Consider the following 27,983-nt stretch of genomic DNA (forward strand, 5'->3'; position numbering starts at 1 on the left):
CCTTTTTACAAGAATTACCTGTATACAAATCACAGCTCTGCTAATGCACAGCTGTCTTAGAACTTGTGTACGCTATACTACCGCATTCTGTATATGTGCATATCGCTACCCAGTGACTTTTGGCGCTTCAGTGTACTATGTCACAATAAAGTGGCCAGTGAAGACTTAACCGCACAGCTCCTTCAGGTTTGTCATGCTTGTTTACAGTTGTAGTTTTTGTTGAACTGTCTTTTAAAGCACAGAAGTATCTGCAAAACAAACTCAGTGCTACGCTCTGCTCCCCCCTGTTCCGGTATGAAACGGGTTGTCGAAATGGCGAATAGACAGACACTTGAATTCACACGGAACTGTACAACTAACTTGAACATCTGTGCAAGCTGTTATCTGAGACGCAAAAGCGTAACTTGGAAGACCACGTGCTGGGAATGAATAATCGTACTGCTTCTCCGTGAGCGTGTGTGTTTCCTTGTTTACCGACCACAGCGCGCAACAACTCGTTTGACTACTAGGCCATAAAACCGTCTCGCCAGTTTTAACATTTCATCCATTTCCTCGTACTGATCCCTTGTTAATGTTATCTTCACACTTTTCAATATTTTTCGTTATCTCTTCATTTGAAATTTGAGTATTATTAGGAGAGGGAGGAAGGCGTCAGAATGGAGTGGAAGACGTAAGTATAAGTGAAATGAAGAAAAATTGGGGGGGGGGGGGGGGGAGGGATGATGAGTGGGGCTACGGAAATTCAAAATGTTCAAATGTGTGTGAATTCGTAAGGTACCTAACTGCTTATGTCATCGGTCCCTAGACTTACACACTAACTTATGCTAAGAACAACACACACATCCATGCCCGAGGGAGGAGTCGAACCTCCGGAGGGAGGGGCGGCGCAGTCCGTGACATGACGCCTCAAACCGCGCGCCACTCAGCGGAAGTTCATTGGTTCAGATGGTTCAAATGGCACTGAGCACTATGGGACTTAACATCTGAGCTCATCAGTCCCCTAAAACTACTTAAACCTAACTCACGTAAGGATATCGCACACTTCCATGCCCGAGGCAGGATTCGAACCTGCGACCGTAGCGTCGCGCGGTTCCAGACTGAAGCGCCTAGAACCGCTCGGTCACAATGCCGGCGGGAGTTCATTGCTGGCTGGCTCTGAGCACTATGGGACCTAACTTCTGGGGTCATCAGTCCCCTAGAACTTAGAACTACTTACACCTCACTAGCCTAAGGACATCACACACACATCCATGCCCGAGCCAGGATTCGAACCTGCGACCGTAGCGTCACGCGGTTCGAGACTGAAGCGCCTAGAACCGCTCGGCCACTCCGGCCGGCTTCATTGCTGGATTCGAGGAGATAAGATCTAACAGAAGGTGACTAGATGCCGCTGAAAAAAACAACCCTAAGAGTAATGTGGATGATATAGCTCAAGATCGTAATGCGTACAAAAGACTGGAAAGACCTTTATCCAACAATATATTTAAATTACTGATGATTTATCCACAATCTGATCAGAAATATACGGACACTTATTAGTGTACATTAATGTCTAGAACTCTGTGGGTGCCACTTTCAGTGAGCTGCCTGAATGTCTATGGAGGAATGACGGCTCATTCTTCCTCAACAGCCGACACCAGAGATGGTAGTGATGTTGAAAGGTGACGTTTGGAGCGAACCTACGTTCTAACTCGTCCCAAAGGCGTTCTATCGGCAACTTGTGGTCTAGTGGCTAGTGTTGCTTCCTCTGGATTACAGGGTCCCGGGTTCGATACTCGGCCGGACGGAGGTTTTCTCTGCCCGGGGAGTGGGTGTTTGTGTTATCCTCATCATTTCATCATCATCCTCATCATTCGTGACAGCGGCTAGATTGGACTGTGGAAACAATTTTACTGTGAAAAAATTGGGACTTTGTACGGGCGCTGATGACCGCGCAGTTGAGCGCCCCACAAACCAGACATCATCATCATCATCCATAGGCGTTCTGTTGAGTGCAGGCTAGTCCATTTCAGGAATATTATTGTCCATTCCCGCCGGAGGTTCGAGTCCTTCGTGGGGCATGGGTGTCTGTACTGTTCTTAGCGGAAGTTAATTTAAATAGTGTATAAGTATAGGGACCGATGACCTCAGCTGTTTGGTCCCTTAGAAACCCACACACATTTGAACATTTGAATATTATTGTCATCAAACCATGGCCTCACAGATCATACTTTTGGACAGGGTATGTTGTCACGCTGATATAATCAATAATCGTCACCAAACAGTTCCTCTAGTGTACACAGTACACAGCGCTGTATAATTTGTTCAATTCTTACCTCATTTACCGTTTACTTAAGCGCAATAAGAGAATCACACCCTAACCACGAAAACCAACCCCATACCGCAACACCATGTCCTCCGAACTTCTCTGTTGACACTACATATGATAGCAAGTAAAGCCTCCAGGCACATGCCAAACCCAAACCCTTCAATCGGACTACCACAGTGCGTCACTCTTTACACCACCTCCAAAGTTGTCTCTTGACAATAACCGAAATGTGTGGTTTATGAGGAGTTGCTCGACCATTGTACCTCATATTTCGCAACTTCCGACGCACAGTCATTGTGCTAACTGAATTGGTGGTAACACTTCAGAACTCACGAGGGATTCCTACCGCTGGTACTATATTTCATAACGATACCCTGCACAGCTCGACCATACCTGTCCGTAAGTACATGATGTCTGCATGGACTTAGTGTAGCTGTGATGCTTCCTTCGCGTTTCACGATCACATCAACTTGGGCATCTTTAGAAGGGTTAAACTGCCCCTGAAGGATTTGTTTCTCAGGTGACATCCAGTGACCAGTCCACATTCGAAGTCACTGACCTCTCCTCCCTGACACGGTCTGATATTACGGCAACTCCATTGACAACACAGTACTCCACCAACTCCCGTGACGTTTGTGATGAAATCCGCGTCCGCGTTACACAGTGGTGCCTGGGTACTTTTGATCGAATAGGGCATCGACTGTTGTTAAAATTAGTAACTTACATACTTGCTCGTGTGATATACACTGAAGGGCCAAAGAAACTCCTGCCTAATATCCTGTCGAACTCCCCCGCAAGCACACAAAAATGCCGCAACACGACGTGGCGTAGTGCAGGAGGGAATTGACAACATGAATCCTGCATGGATGCCCATAACTCAGTAAGAGTACGAGGGGGTGGAGATCTCTTCTGAACAGCACGTTGCAAGGCATCCCAGATAAACTCAATAATGTTCATGTCTGGGGAGTTTGGTGACCAGCGGAAGTGTTTAAACTTAGAAGAGCGTTCCTAGAGCTACTCTGTAACAATTGTGGACGTTTGGAGTGTCGCATTGTCCTGCTGGAATTATCCAGGTCTGTCGGAATGCAAAGTGGACACGAATGGATGCAGGTGATCAGACAGGAGGCTTACGTACTTGTCACCTGTCAGAGTCCTACCTAGTCGTATTAGGGGCCCCATATCACCCCAACTGCACACGCCCCACAAGATTCCAGAGCCTCCACCAGCTTGAACAGCTGACATACAGGATCCACGGATTCATGGCTCAAATGGTTCAAATGGCTCTGAGCACTATGGGACTTAACATCTGAGGTCATCAGTCCCCTTGAACTTAGAACTACTTAAACCTAACTAACCTAAGGACATCACACACATCCATGCCCGAGGCAGGATTCGAACCTGCGACCGTAGCAGTCACGCGGTTCCGGACTGAGCGCTTTAACCGCGAGACCACCGCGGTCGGCTATGCCTGAACTATCCTGAAGGTGTTTGTAATACAGTGGCATTAAACAACAATCACTGCCTTTCTGCGAAAATGCAGGCAAAATGTAAATGAATATTCCTATTCTCTCTAATTACTGAGTGGTTTGTAAGGAACCTAGGGCCGTTAACATTGACATTGAAATCTTGATGACTGGAAACATGTTGCCTGGTCTGACGAGCCTCGTTTCGAACTGCATCGAGGGGATGGACGTGTACGGGTGTGGAGACAACCTCATGAATCCGTGGCCGGCCGCGGTGGTCTAGCGGTTAAGGCGCTCAGTCCGGAACCGCGTGACTGCTACGGTCGCAGGTTCGAATCCTTCCTCGGGCATGGATGTGTGTGTGATGTCCTTAGGCTAGTGAGTTTTAAGTAGTTCTAAGTTCTAGGGGACTAATGATCACATCAGTTGAATCCCATAGTGCTCAGAGCCCTTTTTTTTGTTGGTGCTGGGGAACTGCACCCCTTTCCGCCCGGAAAGCAGTGTGATGACCGCACGGCTAACCGGATGGGCACATTTGAATTACAAAACTTAAATAAAGAAAGGGCAAAATATCTTATTACAAGTAGTGCAAGGTGTCGTGTAGATTAAGCCAATCGAACGAACTCATTCCTCCAAAAAGCGCACTTTTACTTACATAAATCGAATATTATAAGATATAATTTTATTAAATTAAAAGGAAACATCAGAACCTATTAAAAACGCGAAGATTGAAAAAAAAATACATCATAAATTTCGTAATGAGTCTGAGACGCTATTCATTGCGCATTGCGCTAAAGCGACCACGAAGCTTGAGTGACCATATCTAGCTTTTTACCAAGTCCTGAAAGCCTTAATTGTAGGTACATTAATAATTCAAATTTAATTATAACAAATTGTACCAAGAATAATGCGTTTTTAATGGATCCTCAACATGCCGTTGCCTTCAAATGGCATACTCCCATAATACGCAAGTAACAATAATTCTTTTACCGCGCATGTAGCGTTTCTCGTCATTTCATTACAGCGAATCATACAATTACCGGCGGGTTTTCGACAGGTCCTCAGTTTGCTGGCGTACGCACATACGGGCTTCAGCTGAAAGCCAATGTGGCGCCTCACAACTGTGCAGTGAGTTGGCGTGCTTTGACGTAGGTGGCGTTCTGCCACCTCACTGGTGAACGTTCAAACGCACGTTCAGAATATCTGACATGCTAGGTACTGCTCTGCACATTCGGAAAGACTCCCCAACGTTATATTCCACGCTATGACGTCAGATAGTCGGCACACTCAACGCTCGGTCCCTGTGCCTAAGGCTTTGTTGTAGCATCGCATACCTGTGACGGTGACTTCACAACAGATTCAAGTCCCGTCTCGCACATAGGCGTGGATTTTAACCGTGCTGGATCTCGTTTGTGTCCAACTCAAAATACGTAATCACTACGAAAAAAAATGGTGTGTGATCAGTATGCGCAAACAGCATTTTTAGTCGCATCAAGCGATAGACGTGTTTAGCAGGCGCTCAAAATTTCGCGATTAGACTGCGATAAACTGACGCTGCAGTGTTTATCTTTGGCACACTAATGTAGAAGCTGTCACAAATTAAGTTAAGTAAAATATCCGTGCAATTATTACTGCAGAACGTCCGATTCATAGTTCTAGTTTCTAATATTTAATTGTACGTGTGCTTTTCTCTTAATCTTTCATTGATTGTGTCCACTCTTGTATGTATTGCGACATGTTATGTATTTTCGAACCTAACAGTTTCTAGCAGTGGATTTGGAGTGATACTGGCTTCAATAACACACGAAAAATTTCCATCTTAAGGAATCGACATTAAAGTGTCAGTCTTAGCTTTTATTGTCTACACTTGATGTGCAGCGGCCCTGATTAATATCGCAAAAGACTGATTTCTGGTTCTAGCTTAGGAATAAACTGTAATAAGTTATGGCACTGCTCAAAAACAATTGCTCAAGAAACGTGTAGCCGAGCGGTTCTAGGCGCTACAGTCTGGAGCCGCGCTACTGGTACGGTCGCAGGTTCGAATCCTGCCTCGGGCATGGATGTGTGTGATGTCCTTAGGTTAGTTACGTTTAAGTAGTTCTAAGTTCTAGGGGACTGATGACCTTAGAAGTTAAGTCCCATAGTGCTCAGCGCCATTTTCTTTTTGTCAAGAAACGTAGTGTCAAAGAATGGTCAAGCAATGCTGATACCTGCTTCAAGAGAGTGAGCTTAGATCGGTCGGCACTAGTGTAGTGAAATCACTTTGCTCATAGCGAGAATTAATTGTACCCGAATCTTCAAAAATTGGACAGGTCCAAACCTACTGGTAATCTGATTTTTATGTGAAGACGGGGGAAGCAGAGAGAGAGAGAGAGAGAGAGAGAGAGAGAGAGAGAGCAGACACTTCAAATGACTCTGAGCACTATGGGACTTAACTTCTAAGGTCATCAGTCCCCTAGAACTTGGAACTACTTAAACCTAACTTACCTAAGGACATCACACACATCCATGCCCGGGGCAGGATTCGAACCTGGGACAGTAGCAGTCACGCGGTTCCGGACTGAAGCGCCTAGAACCGCTCGGCCACCACGTCGGCGAGAAATTGCACTACAAGCCCAGAAGGGATAATGATTTGGTACTTTTTTTCGCATTTGTTCGATTAATTAGCCAAACTTTGTGGTATTTAATGCAGTGCCCATATAGTGTTTTTGAAACATCCGCTGATTCCTCTCTGTAATTTAAAACTTACATTTGATACCAATTCTGGCAGAGCAATACTGTAAAATAAGGAAAGAAAATTCGAATTGTCATGAACTGCACATACTGTGTTTTTCTTACGCGCCATTACTCATGAAGTAACACGAAATTGTCATTGCATATGACATATCTTGGAGTATTCCGAAATGTTACGAATTTTGCTTTACTGCCAAATTCACTATTAGAAATGATTGCGAATGCAAATAATTTGTTCTACACACTGATGAATAATTGAGCCAGATGCAGTGGTCATTCTGAAGAGATATCGCTTCTTTCCCCTGAAGAATGAATTAGTTTTGCCCCGAGTTTTAAGCGTATTCGTGTTAACGTCGATTTAATTCTAATAATATATTCTTCAGATCCGTGTCCAACATCCAGAAATGCGAGCTTCTTGAGTAGACAACACAGACTGCGAATGCACATGTTGTAACCGGCGTGTGTCGGCCCAAAGGCACGTAAACACTCCCACTTGCCGCCTCGCGACGCTACAGTGTGTTGCTATTCGTCGTACAGTCACGTTATGGGTGTAAGAATTTTGGCCCCGATTTCGAAGCGGGCACCACTCCCAGACCGGTGACACACAAACTACTTCTTCAAAGGAAACGGCGGTATCCGCTGACCTTGCTGACTGGCCGCTGAACGCAACAACGGTGACGCATGACCGTGGGGAAACCAAGAACTATCGCGGCGCGAAGGACTTTCTGTGTTCGGCGAGAAAGCTAATGAATCTGGTTTGCGAAAGAAACAGAAGGCATACAACAGGGTACCTGTTAACTCTTAGGATAATCAACTGATATACACTGGTAAAGGGTACACGGTATTTCACACACCTCCAATTAAACGAAACAGTTTTAAGAGTAAGCCGGCCGCTGTAGCCGAGCGGTTCTAGGCGCTTCAGTCTGGAACCGCGCGACCACTACGGTCGCAGGTTCGAATGCTGCCTCGGGCATGGATGTGTGTGTTGTCCTTAGGTTAGTTAGGTTTAAGTAGTTCTAAGTTCTAGGGGACTGATGACCTCAGAAGTTAAGTCCCATAGTGCTCAGGGCCATTTGAACCATTTTCTTAAAGAGTAAATCTGTCTGCCAGCCTGAGAGGAGTAGGAGGTGTAGATTTAGTTTCTGAACTTCGTTAGGGTCAAGGTGGCGGCGAAGCAGGTTCCAGTTTTCTGTTTATTACATTGTTTTGGAGTGCTACAGCATTCTGCCTTTACTCATGAGGGACTTACGTAACACCTACAGCCGTATCGGATATTTATCGACCATGACTGTAAAACTGATAAACACCTTTTGACAGCCACAATCAGTCCTTATTAATTAATTTATTTTGTTATTATTACGACACGGTTCGAACCTGAGTCCTCTCCTGAAATGCTTATTAGCAAACAATTTTTTTATATAAATGAATTTCTTTCAATTAACGTAATAAAGGCCTGGTTACAAAGCTTGCATAGTACATACATTTTGTAGATCATACAAAATGCTGGGGCCTCTGGCGTCAGGTTACATATCCGCCACCAGAAAGCAACACGGACTTCACAAAGGCGATGCGCATTGTTGCGCACTTCACTTAATTGCGTCCACAGTTGACCCACTAACTTTTGCTTGTGTTGTAGATCGCCCACAAGCAGAGTATCAACCTTTTTCAGTCACTGTTTGGTTAAGGGACTAAATTTATGTAACATATGTTACATGAATAATAATATTAATTCTGCCCTTCTTCGATTTTGCTTTACGGCTATTTCATCTCCAATGACTGTTTACTAATGTCTTCTTAGCCTTTCTACACTTTCTCCTACATTAACTAATCTTAATTTTGTAAGTGGGGTACTATCCACTTCGCTGGAAGAGATGTTATTTCACAAAATTTGACTCTTGATTCCTGTCTAGCCTTTTCTTTCCATTTTTTATGTTACAATAACGGCACATAGGACACATCCTGAGACATCAAATGGTCACCAGTTTATTGTTTGAGGGCAGTGTGTGGAGTAAAAATCGTAGAGGGAGACCAAGAGATGGATACCTTAAGCAGACTAGTTAGTACGGAGAAGAAGAGTCTTGCACGAGACAGAGTAGCACGAAGAGCAGCATCAGACTAGTCTTCGGACTGAAGACCACAACCACAACAACGGCACATATAGCTATCCGACTTCACGTGTAGTTTCGTATTGTCTAAGTAAGTTCACAGCTCCAGTAATATAAGAATATTATTTGCTTCATAATTATTGCATTTATAGAGGTTTCAGTATGCACCGTATGTTGTCACCACGAGACCTTGACTTTTTAGAAATCTCGTGCTTTGTTCACATGCAGTGACTATCATTAATATTCTAGTTACTTCACCATTTCTAATACTATGTGTTTTATTTTCAAATATGCATTTTAACGAACAAGTGAAAACTCAATAAATGAAAAAGAATTCCCTTAATAAATTCAAACCATTCTGAAGTAACGTTTTAGGGCAAAATTTTGTTAAATAATATTTTACAGCTTAACACTATAGTGTCTTTAATATTTAGTCACAACATAATTGTTCTTGATTACGAGAATAACCCTTCTTGTGGCATCTCTTCTTCTTTATAGACGCTTTCAAAAGCTCTTGCACTTTACCGACGATTCTTTTTAGCCCTTATTCTTTTTTCATCTTTTCCTCAGACCTTCTTTTGGCTTCGTTGTAGTTCTCCTGGGTTTTCTATCGAGTTCATTCCATTAATTCCACACACCGTCAAGTGGCTTGCGGAGTACGGATGTAGATGTAGATGTAGATGTAGAATTCTTTTTGTAGTTAAGGTCTGGGGATTAGTGTGGTGTCTGAAGAACTTTGGGACAGTTACAAAGAAGCCATTCTTTTAAAAGGTATAATTAAAAGGTATAATGTATGCTAAATTCTGATGTATTCCCCAACTTTTCTGCATTTATGTGCAAATTGTACTTCAGGATGTTGAACTATTTCTCCTTGTTTAATGAAAGAAATTTCATCTATGCCAGGTGATGACATTTTTGTGGGCGTTTCATGTGTAATCCCTCAATTGCCATCGAAAACAACTGAAAAAAGTGCCTGACCACCTCTACAGATAACTCACTTGATGAAGTGTTAGTTGTGCATTTACTTGCATTACGAAGCTATCACCTGTATAGAGCAAAACTTTTAAAACGTTTTACAATAATTTACACCTTTCGAGTTTTGATTAATGTCATTTATATTAAAATTAAAAACAATCGCATCCCTTTATTCAGATACTTTAATCTTTGTTTTACCTGCATATTCCTTGTGTAGTTTTTTATAGAGTTTACTAATTTTTTTGATATTTTCCCCATGCTTTCCATTATCATGCAAACTTTATAACTGTTTGCATTATAAAATGTTTTTACAAAGTCAGCAGAAGTGGTGTGCAGCATTAGTAAGGCAATTTCCAGTCTTTATTACTTGGTGTACAATAAATAAATTTTCTGAAACTGATCGTCTCTTTTTTTAAATCTACCCTGTCTTCCTCAGCGAGAGTTTGTGAAATTATTTTAAGCTATTTGTTCATTACGTTATTGCTAACACCCCAAACCTAATAAGGAAGTAAACTAGCGATAAATATTAAAGATGATAATGTTATGATAATTTAAAGACGGTAGGCGATATGTAACTGTATAAATTAACACCCAAAAGTGTGCGTACTCTTACTTCGAACTACTCGACCGTTTGAATCCGGCATCTCACCTTACGGAGTATCGTAAGTTAGCCGGCAACGCCTGGTTATCTATGACGCATTACGCGGCTTTGGCTTTACAGTGCGTCTGAAATGGCGTGGTACTTGGTACAGCAGTAGCTACGCGGAAATGTCAAAAGGTCATGCGATAGCCGCATGCAGATAGACTAGCAGCACTAGCGTCGTTGAAATGGTATACAGAAGACGGGAGACTCGTCAATATCAGTACTTTTAGGATTGCTTGAATACTGATTGGTAGCTGGGCCACGCCAGATGAGGCAGCACGGCTCACAAGTACTGCAGTTTGGAAGCAGGTACGGTGCTGTCCTCCGAATCAGGACTGTATGCTGATGCATTTTCGAAAGGATCCTCTTGCAACACCAATAGCGCAGAGACCGACGATTTCCCGCTTATAACATCAACATAGTAAACATCAGCATAAATTTTCACCAACACGCGCCGCATCAGTTAAGTTAATAGTTTGTGTAAGATTGGCTAGAAAAAGTGTGCCTTTGCCAATAAATGTTTTCATGCTAAAAAAAATACATATTTTTAATATACTTCTTGACAATCAGCATCACACTACAGGCAATATTTTTGGTATTATTACAGTTTTTTACTCTTCCTTATTATGTCATTGTAATGTAATTGATGTCTGAGGACGACTACTGCTTCACCCAATAGTTGAGTTCATATTTCACAAACAACAAAATGGTTAATTATTCCGAGTTGCATTTATTAAATATTCCTCTTCGATAAGGATGCTTTACGATGGCCAAGAGAGCGGCTAATTTACTGTAGAGCATATTTTAATTCTTTCGAAAGAGCGTAATGCAACACAAAGAAACATATTTCCATCGTTATTTTCCTGTTCTCGGAAGCAATAACATTTACACTCAAGACTCCGCAAACATTGTTCACTGTCGGATTGAGGGTATTTTATTAATACACTCACCTTTTCCATTCGTAAATAACAGAGAAACAATTATTTTTAGACTGCCTTCATGCATGATTTGATCTGCCGTCTCGTATGTGCATAGTTCTTAAACGGAAGGTATAAGAACTCAGTAAAATCGAGTAAGACTATCTCGAACTTAGAATAACGAATTTTTACCGCTCCCCTTTCGCGAGAAGAATACCATTTATAATTAGCGTTTTTTAGAAAGGTCCACCGACATTACACGTCAGGTATTCATACCGGCTGTCCCAATCAATTATAAATGTAATAGCTCATCTTACAATTGCTTCGGTCTCGTTGTTTATACAGATTGCGAAGACACAGCAAACATTGAACCAGTATTGAATAATGTAATTTGAGAAAGATTTTATAGAATCGCGATGCACCGAATGATGTCCGGTAGAGAAATTCATTAGACTTAGATGTTGCAAACTCTTCATATAAAGAAACCATTCTAGGAAACTTAACAGGCTTGCCGAGAAGAAAAGCGTTGGAAACTACTATCAGAAACTGCCAAGTCTTAAACTTTTGTTTCGCCAAAACATTGCCCATTGACCGATGTGAGAGAAAGACTTTGTAAGTAGGCTGCTTCTGTGTTGGCAGCGCTGTGTGCCGCTTTGAATTGGATCTCCGACTCTGTGCCTGGTTGGACTCGTTGTTGGAACTTAATAGCTAGTAGTGTTGGGCTGTTCAAAGTTAGTCGCCAGCACTGATGAAAGTACTATTGGGCAGTTGGAGGTGAACAGCCAGCATTGATGGATATTGAATATGAGAAGTTAGCATTGATGGAGCGTAGAGATCTAGTATCCTACTAGGAGATTGAAAATTACACTACTGGCCATTAAAATTGCTACACCGCGAAGACGACGTGGTACAGACGCGAAATTTAACCGACAGGAAGAAGAAGCTGTGATATGAAAATGATTAGCTTTTCAGAGCATTCACACAAGGTTAGCGTCGGTGGCAACACCTACAAAGTGCTGACATGAGGAAAGTTACCAAAAGATGTCTCATGCACAAACAGCAGTTGACCGGCGTTGCCTGGTGAAACGTTGTGATGCATCGTCTAAGGAGGAGAAATGCGTACCATCACGTTTCCGACTTTGATGAAGGTCGGATTGTAACCTATCGCGATTGCGGTTTATCGTATCGCGACATTGCTGCTCGCGTTGGTCGAGATCCAATGACTGTTAGCGGAATACGGAATCGGTGGGTTCAGAGGGGGTAATACGGAGCGCCGTGCTGGATCCCAACGGCCTCGTATCAGTGAGTCGAGATGACAGGCATCTTATCCGCATGGCTGTAACGGATCGTGCAGTCACGTCTCGATCCCTGAGCCAACAGATGGGGACGTTTGTAAGACAACAACCATCTGCACAAACAGTTCGACGACGTTTGCAGCAGCATGGACTATCAGCTCGGAGACCATGGCTGTGGTTAACCTTGACCCTGCATCACAGACAGGAGCGCCTGCCATGGTGTACTCATCGACGAACCTGGGTGCACGAATGGCAAAACGTCATTTTTTCGGATGAATCTCGGTTCTGTTTACAGCATCATGATAGTCGCATCCGTGTTTGGCGAAATCGCGGTGAACGCACATTGGAAGCGTGTATTCGTCATCGCCATACTGGCGTATCGCCCGGCGTCATGATATGGATTGCCACTGGTTACACGTCTCGGTCACCTCTTGTTCGCATGGACGGCACTTTTAACAGTGGACGTTATAATTCAGATGTGTTACGATCCGTGACTCTACCCTTCATTCATCCATGAGAAACCCTACATTTCAGCAGGATAATGCACGACCGCATGTTGCACGTGCTATACTGGCCTTTCTGGATACAGAAAATGTTCGACTGCTGCCCTGGCCAGCACATTCTCCAGATCTCTCACCAACTGAAAACGTCTGGTCAATGGTGGCCGAACAATTGGCTCGTCACAATACGCCAGTCACTACTCTTGATGAACTGTGGTATCGTGTTGAAGCTGCATGGGGAGCTGTACGCCATCCAAGCTCTGTTTCACTCAAGGCCCAAGGGTGTTATTACGGCCAGAGGTGGTTGTTCTGGGTACTGATTTCTCAGGATCTATGCACCCAATTTGCGTGAAAATGTAATCACATGTAAGTTCTAGTATAATATATTTGTCCAATGAATATCCGTTTGTTGTTGCTGTAGTCTTCAGTACTGAGACTGGTTTGATGCAGTTCTCCATGCTACTCTATCCTGTGCAAGCTTCATCTCCCAGTACCTTCTGCAGCCTAAATCCTTTCAAATCTGCTTAGTGTATTCATCTCTTGGTCTCCCTCTACGATTTTTACCAGCCACGCTGCCTTCCAGTACTAAATGGTGATCCGTTGATGCCTCAGAACATGTCCTACCAACCGATCCCTTCTTCTAGTCAAGTTGTGCCACAAACTTCTCTTCTCCCCAATCCTATTCAATACTTCCTCATTAGTTATGTGATCTACCCATCTAATCTTCAGCATTCTTTTGTAGCACCACATTTCAGAAGCTTCTATTCTCTTCTTGTCCAAACTATTTATCGTTCATGTTTCACTTCCATACATGGCTACACTCCCTACAAATACTTTCAAAAATGACTTCATGACACTTATATCTATACTCGATGTTAACAAATTTCTCTTCTTCAGAAACGCTTTCCTTGCCATGGCCAGTCTACATTTTATATCCTCTCTACTTCGACCATCATCAGTTATTTTGCTCCCCAAATAGCAAAACTCCTTTACTACTTTAAGTGTCTCATTTCCTAATCTAATCCCCTCAGCATCACCCGACATAATTCGACTACTTTCCATTATCCTGTTTTTTGCTTTTGTTGATGTTCATCTTATATCCTTCTTTCAAGACACTATCCATTCCGTTCAACTGCTCTTCCAAGTCCTTAGCTGTCTCTGACAGAATTACGATGTCATCGGCGAACCTCAACATTTTTATTTCTTCTCCATGGATTTTAATACCTACTCCGAATTTTTCTTTTGTTTCCATCACTGCTTGCTCAATATACAGATTGAATAACATCGGGGAGAGACTACAACCCTGTCTCACTCCCTTCCCAACCACTGCTTTCCTTTCATGCCCCTCGACTTTTATAACTGCCATCTGGTTTCTGTACAAATTGTAAATAGCCTTTCGCTCCCTGTATTTTACCCCTGACAATTTCAGAATTTGAAAGAGAGTATTCCAGTCAACATTGTCAAAAGCTTTCTCTAAGTCTATAAATGCTAGAAACGTAGGCTTGCTCTTCCTTAATCTAGCTTCTAAGATAAGTCGTAGGGTCAGTATTGCCTCACGTGTTCCAACATTTCTACGGAATCCAAACTGATCTTCCCCGAGGTCGGCTTCTACTAGTTTTTACATTCGTCTGTAAAGAACTCGCGTTAGTATTTTGCAGCTGTGACTTATTAAACTGATAGTTCGGTAATTTTCACATCTGTCAGCACCTGCTTTCTTTGGAATTGGAATTATTATATTCTTCTTGAAGCCTGAGGGTATTTCGCCTGTTTCATGCTTCATGCTCACCAGATGGTAGAGTTTTGTCAGGACTGGCTCTCCCAAGGCCGCCAGTAGTTCTAACGGAATGTTGTCTACTCCGGGGGCCTTGTTTAGACTCAAATCTTTCAGTGCTCTGTCAAACTCTTCACGCAGTATCGTATCTCCCATTTCATCTTCATCTACATCCTCTTCCATTTCCATAATATTGTCCTCAAGTACATCGCCCTTGTATAGACCCTCTATATACTCCTTCCACCTTTCTGCTTTCCCTTCTTTGCTTAGAACTGGGTTTCCATCTGAGCTCTTGATGTTCATGCAAGTGGTTCTCTTATCTCCAAAGGTCTCTTTAATTTTCCTGTAGGCAGTATCTATCTTACCCCTAAGGATACTCGCTTCTACATTCTTACATTTGTCCTCTAGCCATCCCTGCTTAGCAATTTTGCACTTCCTGTCGATCTCATTTTTGAGCCGTTTGTATTCCGTTTTGCCTGCTTCATTTACTGCATTTTTATATTTTCTCCTTTCAACAATTAAATTCAATATTTCTTCTGTTACCCAAGGATTTCTACTAGCCCTCGTCTTTTTACCTACTTGATCCTCTGCTGCCTTCACTACTTCATCCCTCAGAGCTACACATTCTTCTTCTACTGTATTTCTTTGCCCCATTCCTGTCAATTGTTCCCTTATGCTCTCCCTGAAACTCTGTACAACCTCTGGTTCTTTCAATTTATCCAGGTCCCATCTCCTTAAATTCCCACCTTTTTGCAGTTTCTTCAGTTTTAATCTACAGATCATAACCAATAGATTGTGGTCAGAGTCCACATCTGCTCCTGGAAATGTCTTACAATTGAAAACCTGAATATCCGTTTATCATCTGCATTTCTTCTTGGTGTAGCAATTTTAATGGCCAGTAGTGTATTCATGATTATATATCTTTATACTGGATGTGAATGACGATTTATGTTCCGGTTTTAACTGGATGTCACATTACTAAGTTAAAAAATACATTACTTGGTTTGCAACAATATCTTTCCTTTGCTCACCAGATGCCTATTAATATTTAGTAGTTAGAATACTTTACTTATCTGGCAGTATTGACACTAGCTGTATTGGAGTAAATCGCATTTTTGTGAGGTAAGTGCTTAATGAAATGTATAGGTTATCGTCAGGATTGTTTCTTATTCAGGGCCATTCTTTTGTATTAATTATTTGAAGTGAGGTTGTAATTTTTTGTTTAGCAGTCAGATTGCGTTGTGCTAGAATATTGTGGGTCAGTGTTGACATGATAAGAGAAAGTACAGGGAAAGTAGGCTCAGTACGTTCAGTTTTACTCAGCTGTTTCAGAATTAAATAACGTAGAAGTTTCATTTTCTCAGTTATTCAGCAATTTAAGACAGATTCATATATTTAAATAAAGAAGTTTCAACTTGTCTGATTAATACGATGCCACGGAGGTAATCTGGACAGGAGAGGAACATGACTAGGAAAATGATGACTGCAAAGCGAATCCATTACTTAAGAGTTTATTCGAACTGTAATAAACCTTCTCTCAAACCGAGGTGTCTTCACATGAAAAGTTTAAATTTAAAACCAGAGATAGTGACAAGTCACCACTGCTCCTTCTGTAAATCTTCCATCCCTCCTTCTTCCACCTGTAAAGTCGCTGTCAACCAAAAAATTGATTTGAATGTCACAGTGCTTTGCTAGAAATGGTACTATTGGAGGAGGTATGTCGTTGCCTTTCTTCGACCTTTGAAATGACTCATCCGGCCAATTTATAGGCAAGACCTACATTTTAGCGTGGACACCGAACGACGGAGCATTTTTCACATTAGCAAACATTGCCAGAGGAGAAAGAAGTGCTAAGTGTTCCACCTACTCAGAGTAAAATCTAAGCCCATCTGACCACCAGATCAGCAGAAAACGGTTGAGTGCCTGGGAAATGTTGCTGTCAGGACACACTATGTCTCCCAGAATTCTGTCTGAAAACATAAGAATTGATACGGTGGCCACTCTTTCAACGACTCTGTCCTCCGCATTTGATGCCGTATCGCAAAACCTTGTCTACCTTGTGGAGGGGAAAACGATTCTTTCGACTGGCGGTAACGACGTATTTCCACCTACGTTTCCGTCTTACCTCATTTACCCCTTGCGCTATTTGTTTTCCTGGGAAGTGCTACTTCAGTCATTTTGAAGGACGTAGAATGCATGATTTTACTGTCTGATTAATGCTGTGGCTTCCGGCTAGTGTAAGCAGTTACTCGTCATCTGTTTTGACAGCTCACAAAACACAGGGAGATTTAAAATCCTTATTTCATGTTAGAGCGGTTATCTCATGGTCATCACATAGAGTACGTGTACGCATTGTATGATAAATTTAGTTTTGCCTTTTACCTTTTAGTAGTTGGCCCCGAACTGTCGAAATAAGATGACGTGTAACCATTACTAAAAGGATTTATTTGTCTGTTTTATGCTTGACAATTATTCGTCAATTGCAGGAAAACAACGCGCAAGCAATAACTATTTCAGGGCTGCTTTTAGAAATAAAGCATTGAGCTCCTTACCACTGACGTTGCGCTTAAGACGCCTAGCTTGCCTCTCAAAGATTATAGGTTTATGTTAATTTTCCAGAAACTTGCTTTTCATCCACTAATACCAAAAAACTGCCACGTCCTTAATGGCATAGTTCTGCGCCTGTATAGTACTGGAATATTGTAAGCAACCTGCAAAGAAACCTATTTTTAAATCTCAATAAGTGTTCAGATGTAGACAGTTCCTCCATAATCTTAATGGAAAGGACATTTCGTCTCCGACAGCATTATTAGCGATGACCTTCATAATCAGTGCAATAAAACGTATGTTCCTCTTTTTTCTTACACTCAGTTTCTTTGTCAAGTCATGGTTACGGAAATACACGGTATCACAAAGAGGTACGGCCAAACTTTCAGGAAACATTCCTCACACACAAAGAAAGAAAATATGTTATGTGGACATGTGTCCGGAAACGCTTACTTTCCATGTTAAAGCTCATTTTATTACTTCTCTTAAAATCGCATTAATCATGGAATGGGAACACACAGCAACAGAACGTACCAGCATGACTTCAAACACTTTGTTACAGGAAATGTTCAAAATGTCCTCCGTTAGCGAGGATACATGCATCCACCCTCCGTCGCATGGAATCCCTGATGCGCTGATGCAGCCCTGGAGAATTAAGCGCTTGTATCACAGCCGTCCACAATAGGAGCACGAAGAGTCTCTACATTTGGTACCGGGGTTGCGTAGACAAGAGCTTTCAAATGCCCCCATAAATGAAAGTCAAGAGGGTTGAGGTCAGGAGAGCGTCGAGGCCATGGAATTGTTCCGCCTCTACCAATCCATCGGTCACCAAATCTGTTGTTGAGAAGCGTACGAATACTTCGACTGAAATGTGCAGGAGCTCCATCGTGCATGAACCACATGTTGTGTCGTACTTGTAAAGGCACATGTTCTAGCAGCATAGGTAGAGTATCCCGTATGAAATCATGATAACGTGCTCCTTTGAGCATAGGTGGAAGAACATGGGGCCCAATCAAGACAACACCAACAATGCCTGCCCAAACGTTGACAGAAAATCTGTGTTGATGACGTGGTTGCACAATTGCGTGCAGATTCTCGTCAGCCCACACATGTTGATTGTGAAAATTTACAGTTTGATCACGTTGGAATGAAGCCTCATCCGCAAAGAGAATATTTGCACAGAAATGAGGATTGACACATTGTTGGATGAACCGTTCGCAGAAGTGTACCCGTGGAGGCCAATCAGCTGCTGATAGTGCCTGCACACGCTGTACATGGTACGGAAACAACTGGTTCTCCCGTAGCACTCTCCATACAGTGACGTGGTCAACGTTACCTTGTACAGCAGCAACTTCTCTGACGCTGACATTAGTGTTACCGTCAACTGCACGAAGAATTGCCTCGTCCATTGCAGGTGTTCTCGTCGTTCTAGGTCTTCCCCAGTCGCGAGTCATAGGCTGGAATCTTCCGTGCTCCCTAAGACGCCGATCAATTGCTTCGAACGTCTTCCTGTCGGGACACCTTCGTTCTGGAAATCTGTCTCGATACAAACGTACTGCGCCACGGCTATTGTCCCGTGTAATCCATACATCAAATGTGCATCTGCCAACTCCGCATTTGTAAACATTGCACTGACTGAAAAACCACGTTCGTGATGAACACTAACCTGTAGATGCTACGTACTGATGAGCTTGATGTTAGTTCTGTAGAGCAATGAGTCGCATGTCAATACAAGCACCGAAGTCAACATTACCTTCTTTCAATTGGGCCATCTGGCGGTGAATCGAGGAAGTACAGTACATACTGACGAAACTAAAATGAGCTCTAACATGGAAATTAAGTGTTTCCGGACACATGTCCACATAACATCTTTTCTTTATTTGTGTGTGAGGAATGTTTCGTGAAAGTTTGGCCGTTCATTTTTGTAACACCCTGTATACGTGGCACTTTTATCCTACGATTGTTGTTCTAGCCTGACCCACGACCCTCTGCGGTGAACGTAAACACACTTTGATTACGTATGGACTATCCGGCACCTTTGTTTTTGGACAGACGGTGTATAAATATGTTTCTCTTGACCCTTACCCTGTCATTCGAATATAACGATTCCGACTAACGCATTTACCATCTCTCGGCACGTGGTTAATGAGAAAAGGAAGGTATAAAAACACTAGACGTGGGCTGGTAAAAGTGAACTGCCAAAACACCGTGTCTCGTAGGCTGGGCACCCGTGACAACGGTGGGGAACAGCCGACGTGTCGACAGCTGCCGCGTGCGCGCACGTGCTCTCAGGACTTAATGCCCCGGAGAAGTCGAGGTCGCCTTTTTACTGCCGCCACACAAAAACTCATTCAGAAAGGACTCGACGGCCGGTATAGAATTAGGAGCTGCAGCGGCATATAATTTTAGGATAGCTCGTTGCGTCACGTTTTGTGCGATTAGACAGCTTCGTAGCTTCGCGTCTGTGTTTCTTGCTATCGCCGTACGCCAGTTTGAAACACGAGTGCTTTTATTTCCTGGTCTTATATGCCTTTTAATGATCTTGTATGTTTGTCTGGTTAAATCTACGGAATTCATCGAAAGCCTCCTAGAGGAGCAGTAACAGTGGAGTAACGTGACGTAATATGATGAGGAGGCAAGAGACTGCCTCCTCCAAATTGTTGGATGTGAGGTCCGCCGGTTATGCAAAACAACGTTTCTATCAGTACCCAAACATGTTTCGGCACCACTGTGCCATCATCAGTTTTCGTTTTTATTTTTTCTGCGATGTGAACATTTTTGTTAAATGATCATAAAATTATGTTCATTTTTAATTCAAACAACAGATCGTTTCTTTTTGTAAATACCTTTACATTTGGTGTGCATGGTGCATGAATTTTCTGGATCACTTGAGTGTTAATTACTACAGGTAGCTTGTCAGCTGCAACCAAACGATGTTGATGAGAAAGTTTTTTGCTGGGAGTTAACCTATCTTCTAGAATGTAATTTAGTTTTTCGCGATGTTTTCGCGCCTATATTCGTTTTTACTTACATTTTTGTGTGGCAAGCACCTCTATTCTCCGCATCATGCTGAGGTGTTATGATGCACACGTAACTATAACAAGTATTTTCCACGAATAACGTAGTGAAACACTTTTCACTTCACCAGTTCACAGTGTGATTGTGGTTCCCGGCGGGGTTAGGGATTTTCTCTGCCTCGTGATGGCTGGGTGTTGTGTGATGTCCTTAGGTTAGTTAGGTTTAAGTAGTTCTAAGTTCTAGGGGACTGATGACCATAGATGATAAGTCCCATAGTGCTCAGAGCCATTTGAACCATTTTTTTTTTTTTGATTGTGGTTTGTTATGTGTCCCTGCCCAGTTTATTTGTTCACTAGAGAGTTCGGCGCCAAATTAGAATTTTGTTTGCATTTTATCTTTGTGTGTGTGTGTGTGTGTGTGTGTGTGTGTGTGTGTGTGTGTGTGTGTGGACTTTATCTGTTGTGCTGTTTTTATTTGTAAAGTTCCTTGTGTTAAATAGTGTGCCCTTGGAGAGTGTAGTGTATTCGTCTAAGGCCTGTTTTCCTTCTGCTATTGCACTCTGTATATGGAAGTTTTCCTCAACACAACACACACAGCTAAAAAGCTTTCCTTCCATTTATTTTATTCTTCAGATGCCATCTCTGGGTTACTGTGAGGGAAGTTGCACTATCTTGTGGCAATTCGAGGAAGTTTGCATCTCCCTGAGCTTGCATCCAATATTTGATGTTGTGCAAACATATTCTCTGAGGCCTGTGACAGCGACGCACCTACACTGAGGTGACGAAAGTAACGGGAGAGCGATTTGTATACATAAATGTGGCGGTAGTATTGAGTACCGCAGTGCATTGGCAGCGCTTTCATTTGTATTCAGGCGAGGGTTTCTGACGTGACTGTGGCCACGGACGGGAATTAACAGACTCTGAACGGGGAATGATAGTTGGAGCTAGGCGCATGGGACATTCCATTTCGGAAATAGTTAGGGAATGCAATGTTCCGAGATCCTCAGTGTCAAGCGTGTGCCGACAATACCAAATTTCATCCATTATGTCTCACCACGGACCGACCGACCGAATGCAGTGGAGTTTGCGTAGAGTTGTCAGTGCTAACAGACAAGCAACACGGCGTAAAATAACCACAGAAATCAATGTGGGACGTATGACGAACGAATCCGTTAGGTCAGTGTGGCGAAATCTGGCATTAATGGGCTATGAAAGGGGACGACCGATGCTAACAGCACGACATCGCCTGCAGCTTCTCTCCTGGGCTCGTAACCACATCGATTGGATCCGAGACGACTGGGAAACTGTGGCCTGGTCCCGATTTCTGTCGACAAGTGATGCAGGTCCTACGAAGCCATGGGTCCAGGTTGTCAATAAGGCACTGTGCAAGCTGGTGATGGCTCTATAATGTTGTGGGCTGTGTTTACAGGGAATGGACGGGGTCCTTTGGTCCAGCTGAACTGATCATTGACTGGAAGCAGTTGCGTTGGGCTACTTGGAGATCGTTTGCAGCCATTCATTGACCTCAAGGACCCAAACAACGATGGACTTTTTATGGATGACAACACGCCATGTCACCGGGCTTCGCCAAGTCACCGGGCCTCAATTTTTTGCGTTTGGTTTGAAGAACATTCTGCACAATTATAACATATGATTTGGCCACCCATATTGTCCGACATGGATCTCTTCGAAAATTTTTGCGACATAATCGAGAGGTTATTTCGTGCACAAAGTCCTGCACCGACAACGCTTTCGTAATTATGAAAGACTATAGAGGCAGCATGGTTCAGTATTTCTGCAGGAGACCATGCCACGTGGAGTTGGTGCACAACGTAGAGCAAAAGGAGTTCCGACAGTTCTAAGAGGTATCCCATGCTGTAGAGTATATTTCTCCGTTGAGTGTTAACGGAATCAAACGCATTTTTGACCCCTACATTACATACAGAACTAAAACACCACGGTCGTTAGCGCACATATTCTTTTTTGATACTATTGGTATTTTTAAAATCACTGAGGTCTGCACAATTCGATGTTGTTTACTAGAACAACGTCAGTTTATGACACAGGAGACTTGCCATCAGGTTTGGCGAATATGTTACGTTGGCTCTGGAAAATAGAACTACCAAAGTGTCAACTTGATAACCTAGAGTGCTAATTTAGTGGCTAAATGGCGAGAATAAGAATAAAACACATCTGGTGCAAAGTAAGGACCTAATGCTTAAGGATTAAGTCGTGAATGTTTGCTGTACTTACGGCACATATGAGAAAGTGACGTAAACGGGTCATTATCTGCGAATCCTTTGCGTTTCTCTGTTTGAGGCAAACTAATTTGTGTGTGAAGGTGGAAAGCAGTGTTCTCTGCAGTTACGTAGCAATGCATATGTTACATAATCTGTTTAATAATGGGGTGAAGCTGAGTCTCATACGCGATTTTAATTCGCTCGAAGATTGTAGTAATCCTTCTCGAATTACGGTTAATACTGCAGTGAACCAAGGCATTCAAGTGACGGGCGTAATTAGTTTACTGTCTTAACGAGAAAGCACTCTAGACTTAACTAAAGCTTGCTGCTCCACAACAAATGGAGCACACTATGTAATGACACTTCATTATACCTTTTAAGAGCTGCTCCCGGCAATGTTCTGACGAACTTAATGGTCTCATCTCCATGACCGAATCGAAGGTGAAATTCGGGAACGAATTATTTCAGCGAAACATTATAAGCGCTCGAACCACCATAAATATTATTGAGAAACAACGTTCCCAAGTGCACGTAACGATACTGCAGTAATATTCAATAAGCACACTGAGAACCTGCACTAATCATTAATGTGCGGTATGTACTTAGGGGACTACGAAGCACCAGCGCTCCATTCAAAAAATTATGTGAATGCAAAGGTATGTGCTCCGCCTTCATATGCTGTGTTCGAGGTTTCAGACGGCAGTTGCTCCTCGCTGCGGACGTGAGTCCTCTCAGGGCCTGGCGTACCTCAGCCATTTCGGTATCTTATCAGCAAGCATCTCGTTTCGCGCTGCATGTGACGCGGTGAGCTTTCTCCAAGAGCCAGAGAATACTGTGCTCAGACGACCGACAACATGCCTGCTGCTCACCCTTCCTCTGCGAGTAAGTGGACAGCAGACCCAGGATACAAATACGAGACATTAGCAGAGCATTTGGCTGAGCAGACTCGGCGCTTGTCACAAGGTCTGGCCTACACACTTCTTTTTCTATACTTACCGTACAACCATCTCCCGTGTACATGTTTACATGAAATTAAGGTCGTCAATAACAAGGTATTCTATTAAGCAAATTAGTAATTTCACATGGAACTGAGATGGAAGTTGGAAGAACTACACAGCTGTCGTTCTTCAGAAGTTATGAAGAAAACATTTGAACGTTACAAGTTATTGGAGCTGCACTATTAAAGTTAATTTTACGTGAAATATGTGTGTCATCTGGTGCTGAAAGTGTGGCATAACTTGAATTTCTGCTCACAGGGCAAGAAGAAAAGTAATTAACGTATTGAACAGGTCAAGTAATAACAAAGAACATTTAACTTTCAGTTTCTCGATAGTAAGGTAATGAAAATGCCAAACATGTATCCTGTCCTGTTATTAACAGAGCAATAGCAATTTGTACAAAGTAATTTCATTCGTTATTTTTTGTATAATTTGCTGTACATGTCTTCAGTTATTTATTTTGAAGATACACTAAACGTTTAAATTACTTTTGTTGAGGCATTTTGTCGCTAGATTGAGTCACTAATGGGCATGCAATTTGAGCTGTTCCACTACTTTTATTCCCATTTACGGTAAAAAAAAAAAAAATGGACAGCGTAGAGCGCCGGCCACAGCGTGCCGCACTCCAAGCCAGCCGAGTGTGTGGGCTGTGTGCGGGCCACTACTCGGCCTCTCTCGGCTTTGTTCGTTTCTTCCCGGAAGAACGCGGCGCAGCGCGACATTTTATTTAGTATTGCGATTTGGCATTTTCGGTCAGCACAGCTCTCTTCAGTTTGGTAGAATCATGGTGTCAGCGCTCTTTACCGTTCGCTGCTTGTTCGTGGTATAAGGACGTCCGGAGATCTATTGTCACAAGCCTTCAAGAATTACTACGAATGACAGAAAAGCGGGATGAGAATTCTCAACATCTATTTATGCAGTCGCATAAGCAACGAGCACTGGTAATTTGCTATGAAACGATATTACATTACAATACCGTGCGCAAATACACTCCTGGAAATGGAAAAAAAGAACACATTGACATCGGTGTGTCAGACCCACCATACTTGCTCCGGACACTGAATAGTGCACGGTACATCCAAACCGTCATCGAACCCATCGTTCTACCATTCCTAGACCGGCAAGGGAACTTGCTGTTCCAACAGGACAATGCACGTCCGCATGTATCCAGTGCCACCCAACGTGCTCTAGAAGATGTAAGTCAACTACACTGGCCAGCAAGATCTCCGGATCTGTCCCACATTGAGCATGTTTGGGACTGGATGAAGCGTCGTCTCACGCGGTCTGAACGTCCAGCACGAACGCTGGTCCAACTGAGGCGCCAGGTGGAAATGGCATGGCAAGCCGTTCCACAGGACTACATCCAGCATCTCTACGATCGTCTCCATGGGAGAATAGCAGCCTGCATTGCTGCGAAAGGTGGATATACACTGTACTAGTGCCGACATTGTGCATGCTCTGTTGCCTGTGTCTATGTGCCTGTGGTTCTGTCAGTGTGATCATGTGATGTATCTGACGCCAGGAATGTGTCAATAAAGTTTCCCCTTCCTGGGACAATGAATTCACGGTGTTCTTATTTCAATTTCCAGGAGTGTAATATGAAGATTTCGTTGACAATGAAAGGGCAAAAAATTACAACGATCGACAAACAGGTTTCATGTTCAGTACATCAGGGGGCACTTTGTCGTACACTACTGGCCATTAAAATTGCTACACCGCGAAGACGACGTGGTACAGACGCGAAATTTAACCGACAGGAAAAAGAAGCTGTGATATGAAAATGATTAGCTTTTCAGAGCATTCACACAAGGTTGGCGCCGGCGAAAACATCCACAACGTGCTGACATGAGGAATGTTACCAACCGATTTCTCATACACTAACAGCAGTTGACCAGCGTTGCCTGGTGACACGTTGTTGTGATGCCTCGTGCAAGGAGGAGAAATGCGTACCAACACATTTCCGACTTTGATAAAGGTCGGATTGTAGCCTATCGCGATTGCGGCTTATCGTATAGCGACACTGCTGCTCGCGTTGGTCGAGATCCAATGACTATTAGCAGAATTTGGAAACGGTGGGTTCAGGGGGGTAATACGGAGCGCCGTACTGGATCCCAACGGCCTCGTATCACTAGCAGTCGAAATGACAGGCATCTTATCCGCATGGCTGTAACAGATCGTGCAGGCACGTCTTGATCCCTGAGCCAACAGATGGGGACGTTTGCAAGACAACAACCATCTGCACGAACAGTTCGACGACGTTTGCAGCAGTATGGACTATCAGCTTGGAGACCATGGCTGTGCTTACCCTTGACGCTGCATCACAGACAGGAGCGCCTGCGATGGTGTACTCATCGACGAACCTGGGTACACGAATGGCAAAACGTCATTTTTTCGGATGAATCCAGGTTCTGTTTACAGCATCATGATGGTCGCATCCGTGTTTGGCGACATCGCGGTGAACGCACATTGGAAGCGTGTATTCGTCATCGCCATACTGGCGTATCACCCGACGTGATGGTATGGGGTGCCATTGGTTACACGTCTCGGACCTCTCTTGTTCGCTTTGACGTCACTTTGAACAGTGAACGTTACATTTCAGATGTGTTACGACCCGTGGCTCTACCCTTCATTCGACCCCTGCAGGATAATGCACTACGGCATGTTGCAGGTTCTGTACGGGCCTTTCTGGATACAGAAAATGTTCGACTGCTGCCAGGCCAGCACGTTCTCCAGATCTCTCACCAACTGAAAACGTCTGGTCAATGGTGTCCGCGCAACAGGCGCGTCACATTACGCCAGTCTTGATGATCTGTGGTATCGTGTTGAATCTGCATGGGCAGCTGTACCTGTACACGTCGTCCAAGCTCTGTTTGACTCAATGCCCAGGCGTATCAAGGCCTTTATTACGGACAGAGGTGGTTGTTGTGGGTTCTGATTTCTCAGGATCTATGGTCCCAAATTGCGCGAAAATGTAATTACATGTCAGTTCTAGTATAATATACTTGTCCAATGAATACCCGTTTATCATATGCATTTCTTCTTCGTGTGGCAATTTTAATGGCCAGTAGTGTATGTGCAGGCAAGCAGCATCTGAATAAATGAGTGATAATGATTAGTAGCAAATCTCAAATAGTACGTATTAGTCCTTTGTTAGTTGCAATAGTTATCAGTGGAATTGAACAAAAAGTATGGAGACTGTATGTATTACTGCGGGATGCGTTGGTTAAGTCAAAGTGCACGCTGAAACGATTTTCCGATTTAATTTCGTTGATTTTATGAAGGAGAGAGGAGCACAGGAATGAAAATTAGAACATCCTCAATGGTTTACGGACCTTCCATTTTAAATGGGTTTGACTGCCTTCTGCCCAAAGTACGACACTGCAAGGAGAGAAGCAACTTCTTTCTGATTTCATGGCGATTCATTTAAAAAGAAAATAGTGTTTTAGGAGGAACATACTCTAACATAGCCGTGTTTCCTAAGCTTATAGTTGTTAAATAAAACGGGAGGCTTGGAGAATTTATTGTGGCCATGAAAGAATCACGAGGGTAGTTTTCTAAACGTTTTGAAGACACTACCTATCTTACATCTGTTTTCGAGACGGTTTACCTTTTCGTATGAAAGCGCCCCTTCGCATGTGCAGATATAACTGACTGATCTGCAGGGTAATTCCAGTTTTAATGGCAGATACTTCTATACGTTAAAGTATTTACGATGTCTATGTATTGCTTTCCTCGGATAAAGTTTTTACGGTTTCATAATGAGGTTGCAGAAGTGCTACAGTATTTCGATCGACGTATTCGTGTAAAAGAATTTTTTCGTTTATGAAAAAAAGTAAGTCACGATTGCGTAGCAACCTGGAAGCGAAAATCAGTGAAACTGTCAGTGTCTATCCTTATACTGACAGTTTGTATGAGATAACAATGTTATTACGTTTTCAGCCAGCCAAAAAGAAATAAATAATACTAAAATTTTTGTTTTGGCTATATGTTGTTGAGAAATGCGAAATATAAAACCAAGTCATATGCGACTTCACTGCCATTTAAACGCAGTGCTTTCGCAGTTTCCTTTTCTTCCCCCTCTAAGCGCTCAAACAGCGTGGCGTGGTGATATATGGCACTCGTGTCAAGGCACGGAAAAAAAAAAAAGGTTCGAATGGTTCTGAGCACTATGGGACTCAACATCTGAGGTCATCAGTCCTCTAGAACTTTGAACTACTTAAACCTAACTAACCTAAGGACATCACACGCATCCATGCCCGAGGCAGGATTCGAACTGAGACCGTAGCGGTCGCGTGGTTCCAGACTGAAGCGCCTAGAACCGCTCGGCCACACAGGTGGGCTGTCAAGGCACGGCCTACGAGTCGAAATCATGGCCAGCCCCGATGTAGATTACACTCGGTCATAAACCTACTGCCGGCCGTGGTGGTCTAGCGATTCTAGGCGCACAGTCCGGAACCGCGAGACTGCTATG

General features: G+C 43.2%; 1 protein-coding gene across 2 annotated transcripts in view; it reads left to right on the forward strand.

The window, feature by feature from the left end:
• The window catches only part of LOC126356221 (choline transporter-like protein 1), a 442,973-nt gene that overhangs the window by 64,306 nt on the left and 350,684 nt on the right, over window positions 1–27,983 (forward strand). The window contains exon 1 of one of the 2 annotated variants that reach the window (XM_050007037.1): window positions 23,368–23,477. The exons of the other annotated variant lie outside the window; for it this stretch is intronic. Coding sequence (XP_049862994.1) covers window positions 23,369–23,477 — 109 coding nt within the window. The 5' untranslated portion in view covers window position 23,368. Of the gene's footprint in view, window positions 1–23,367; window positions 23,478–27,983 lie in introns of those variants that run through there. 2 annotated transcript variants of the gene reach the window in all.

Source organism: Schistocerca gregaria, chromosome 3, assembly GCF_023897955.1.
Source record: "Schistocerca gregaria isolate iqSchGreg1 chromosome 3, iqSchGreg1.2, whole genome shotgun sequence".
Classification (NCBI taxonomy): domain Eukaryota; kingdom Metazoa; phylum Arthropoda; class Insecta; order Orthoptera; family Acrididae; genus Schistocerca; species Schistocerca gregaria.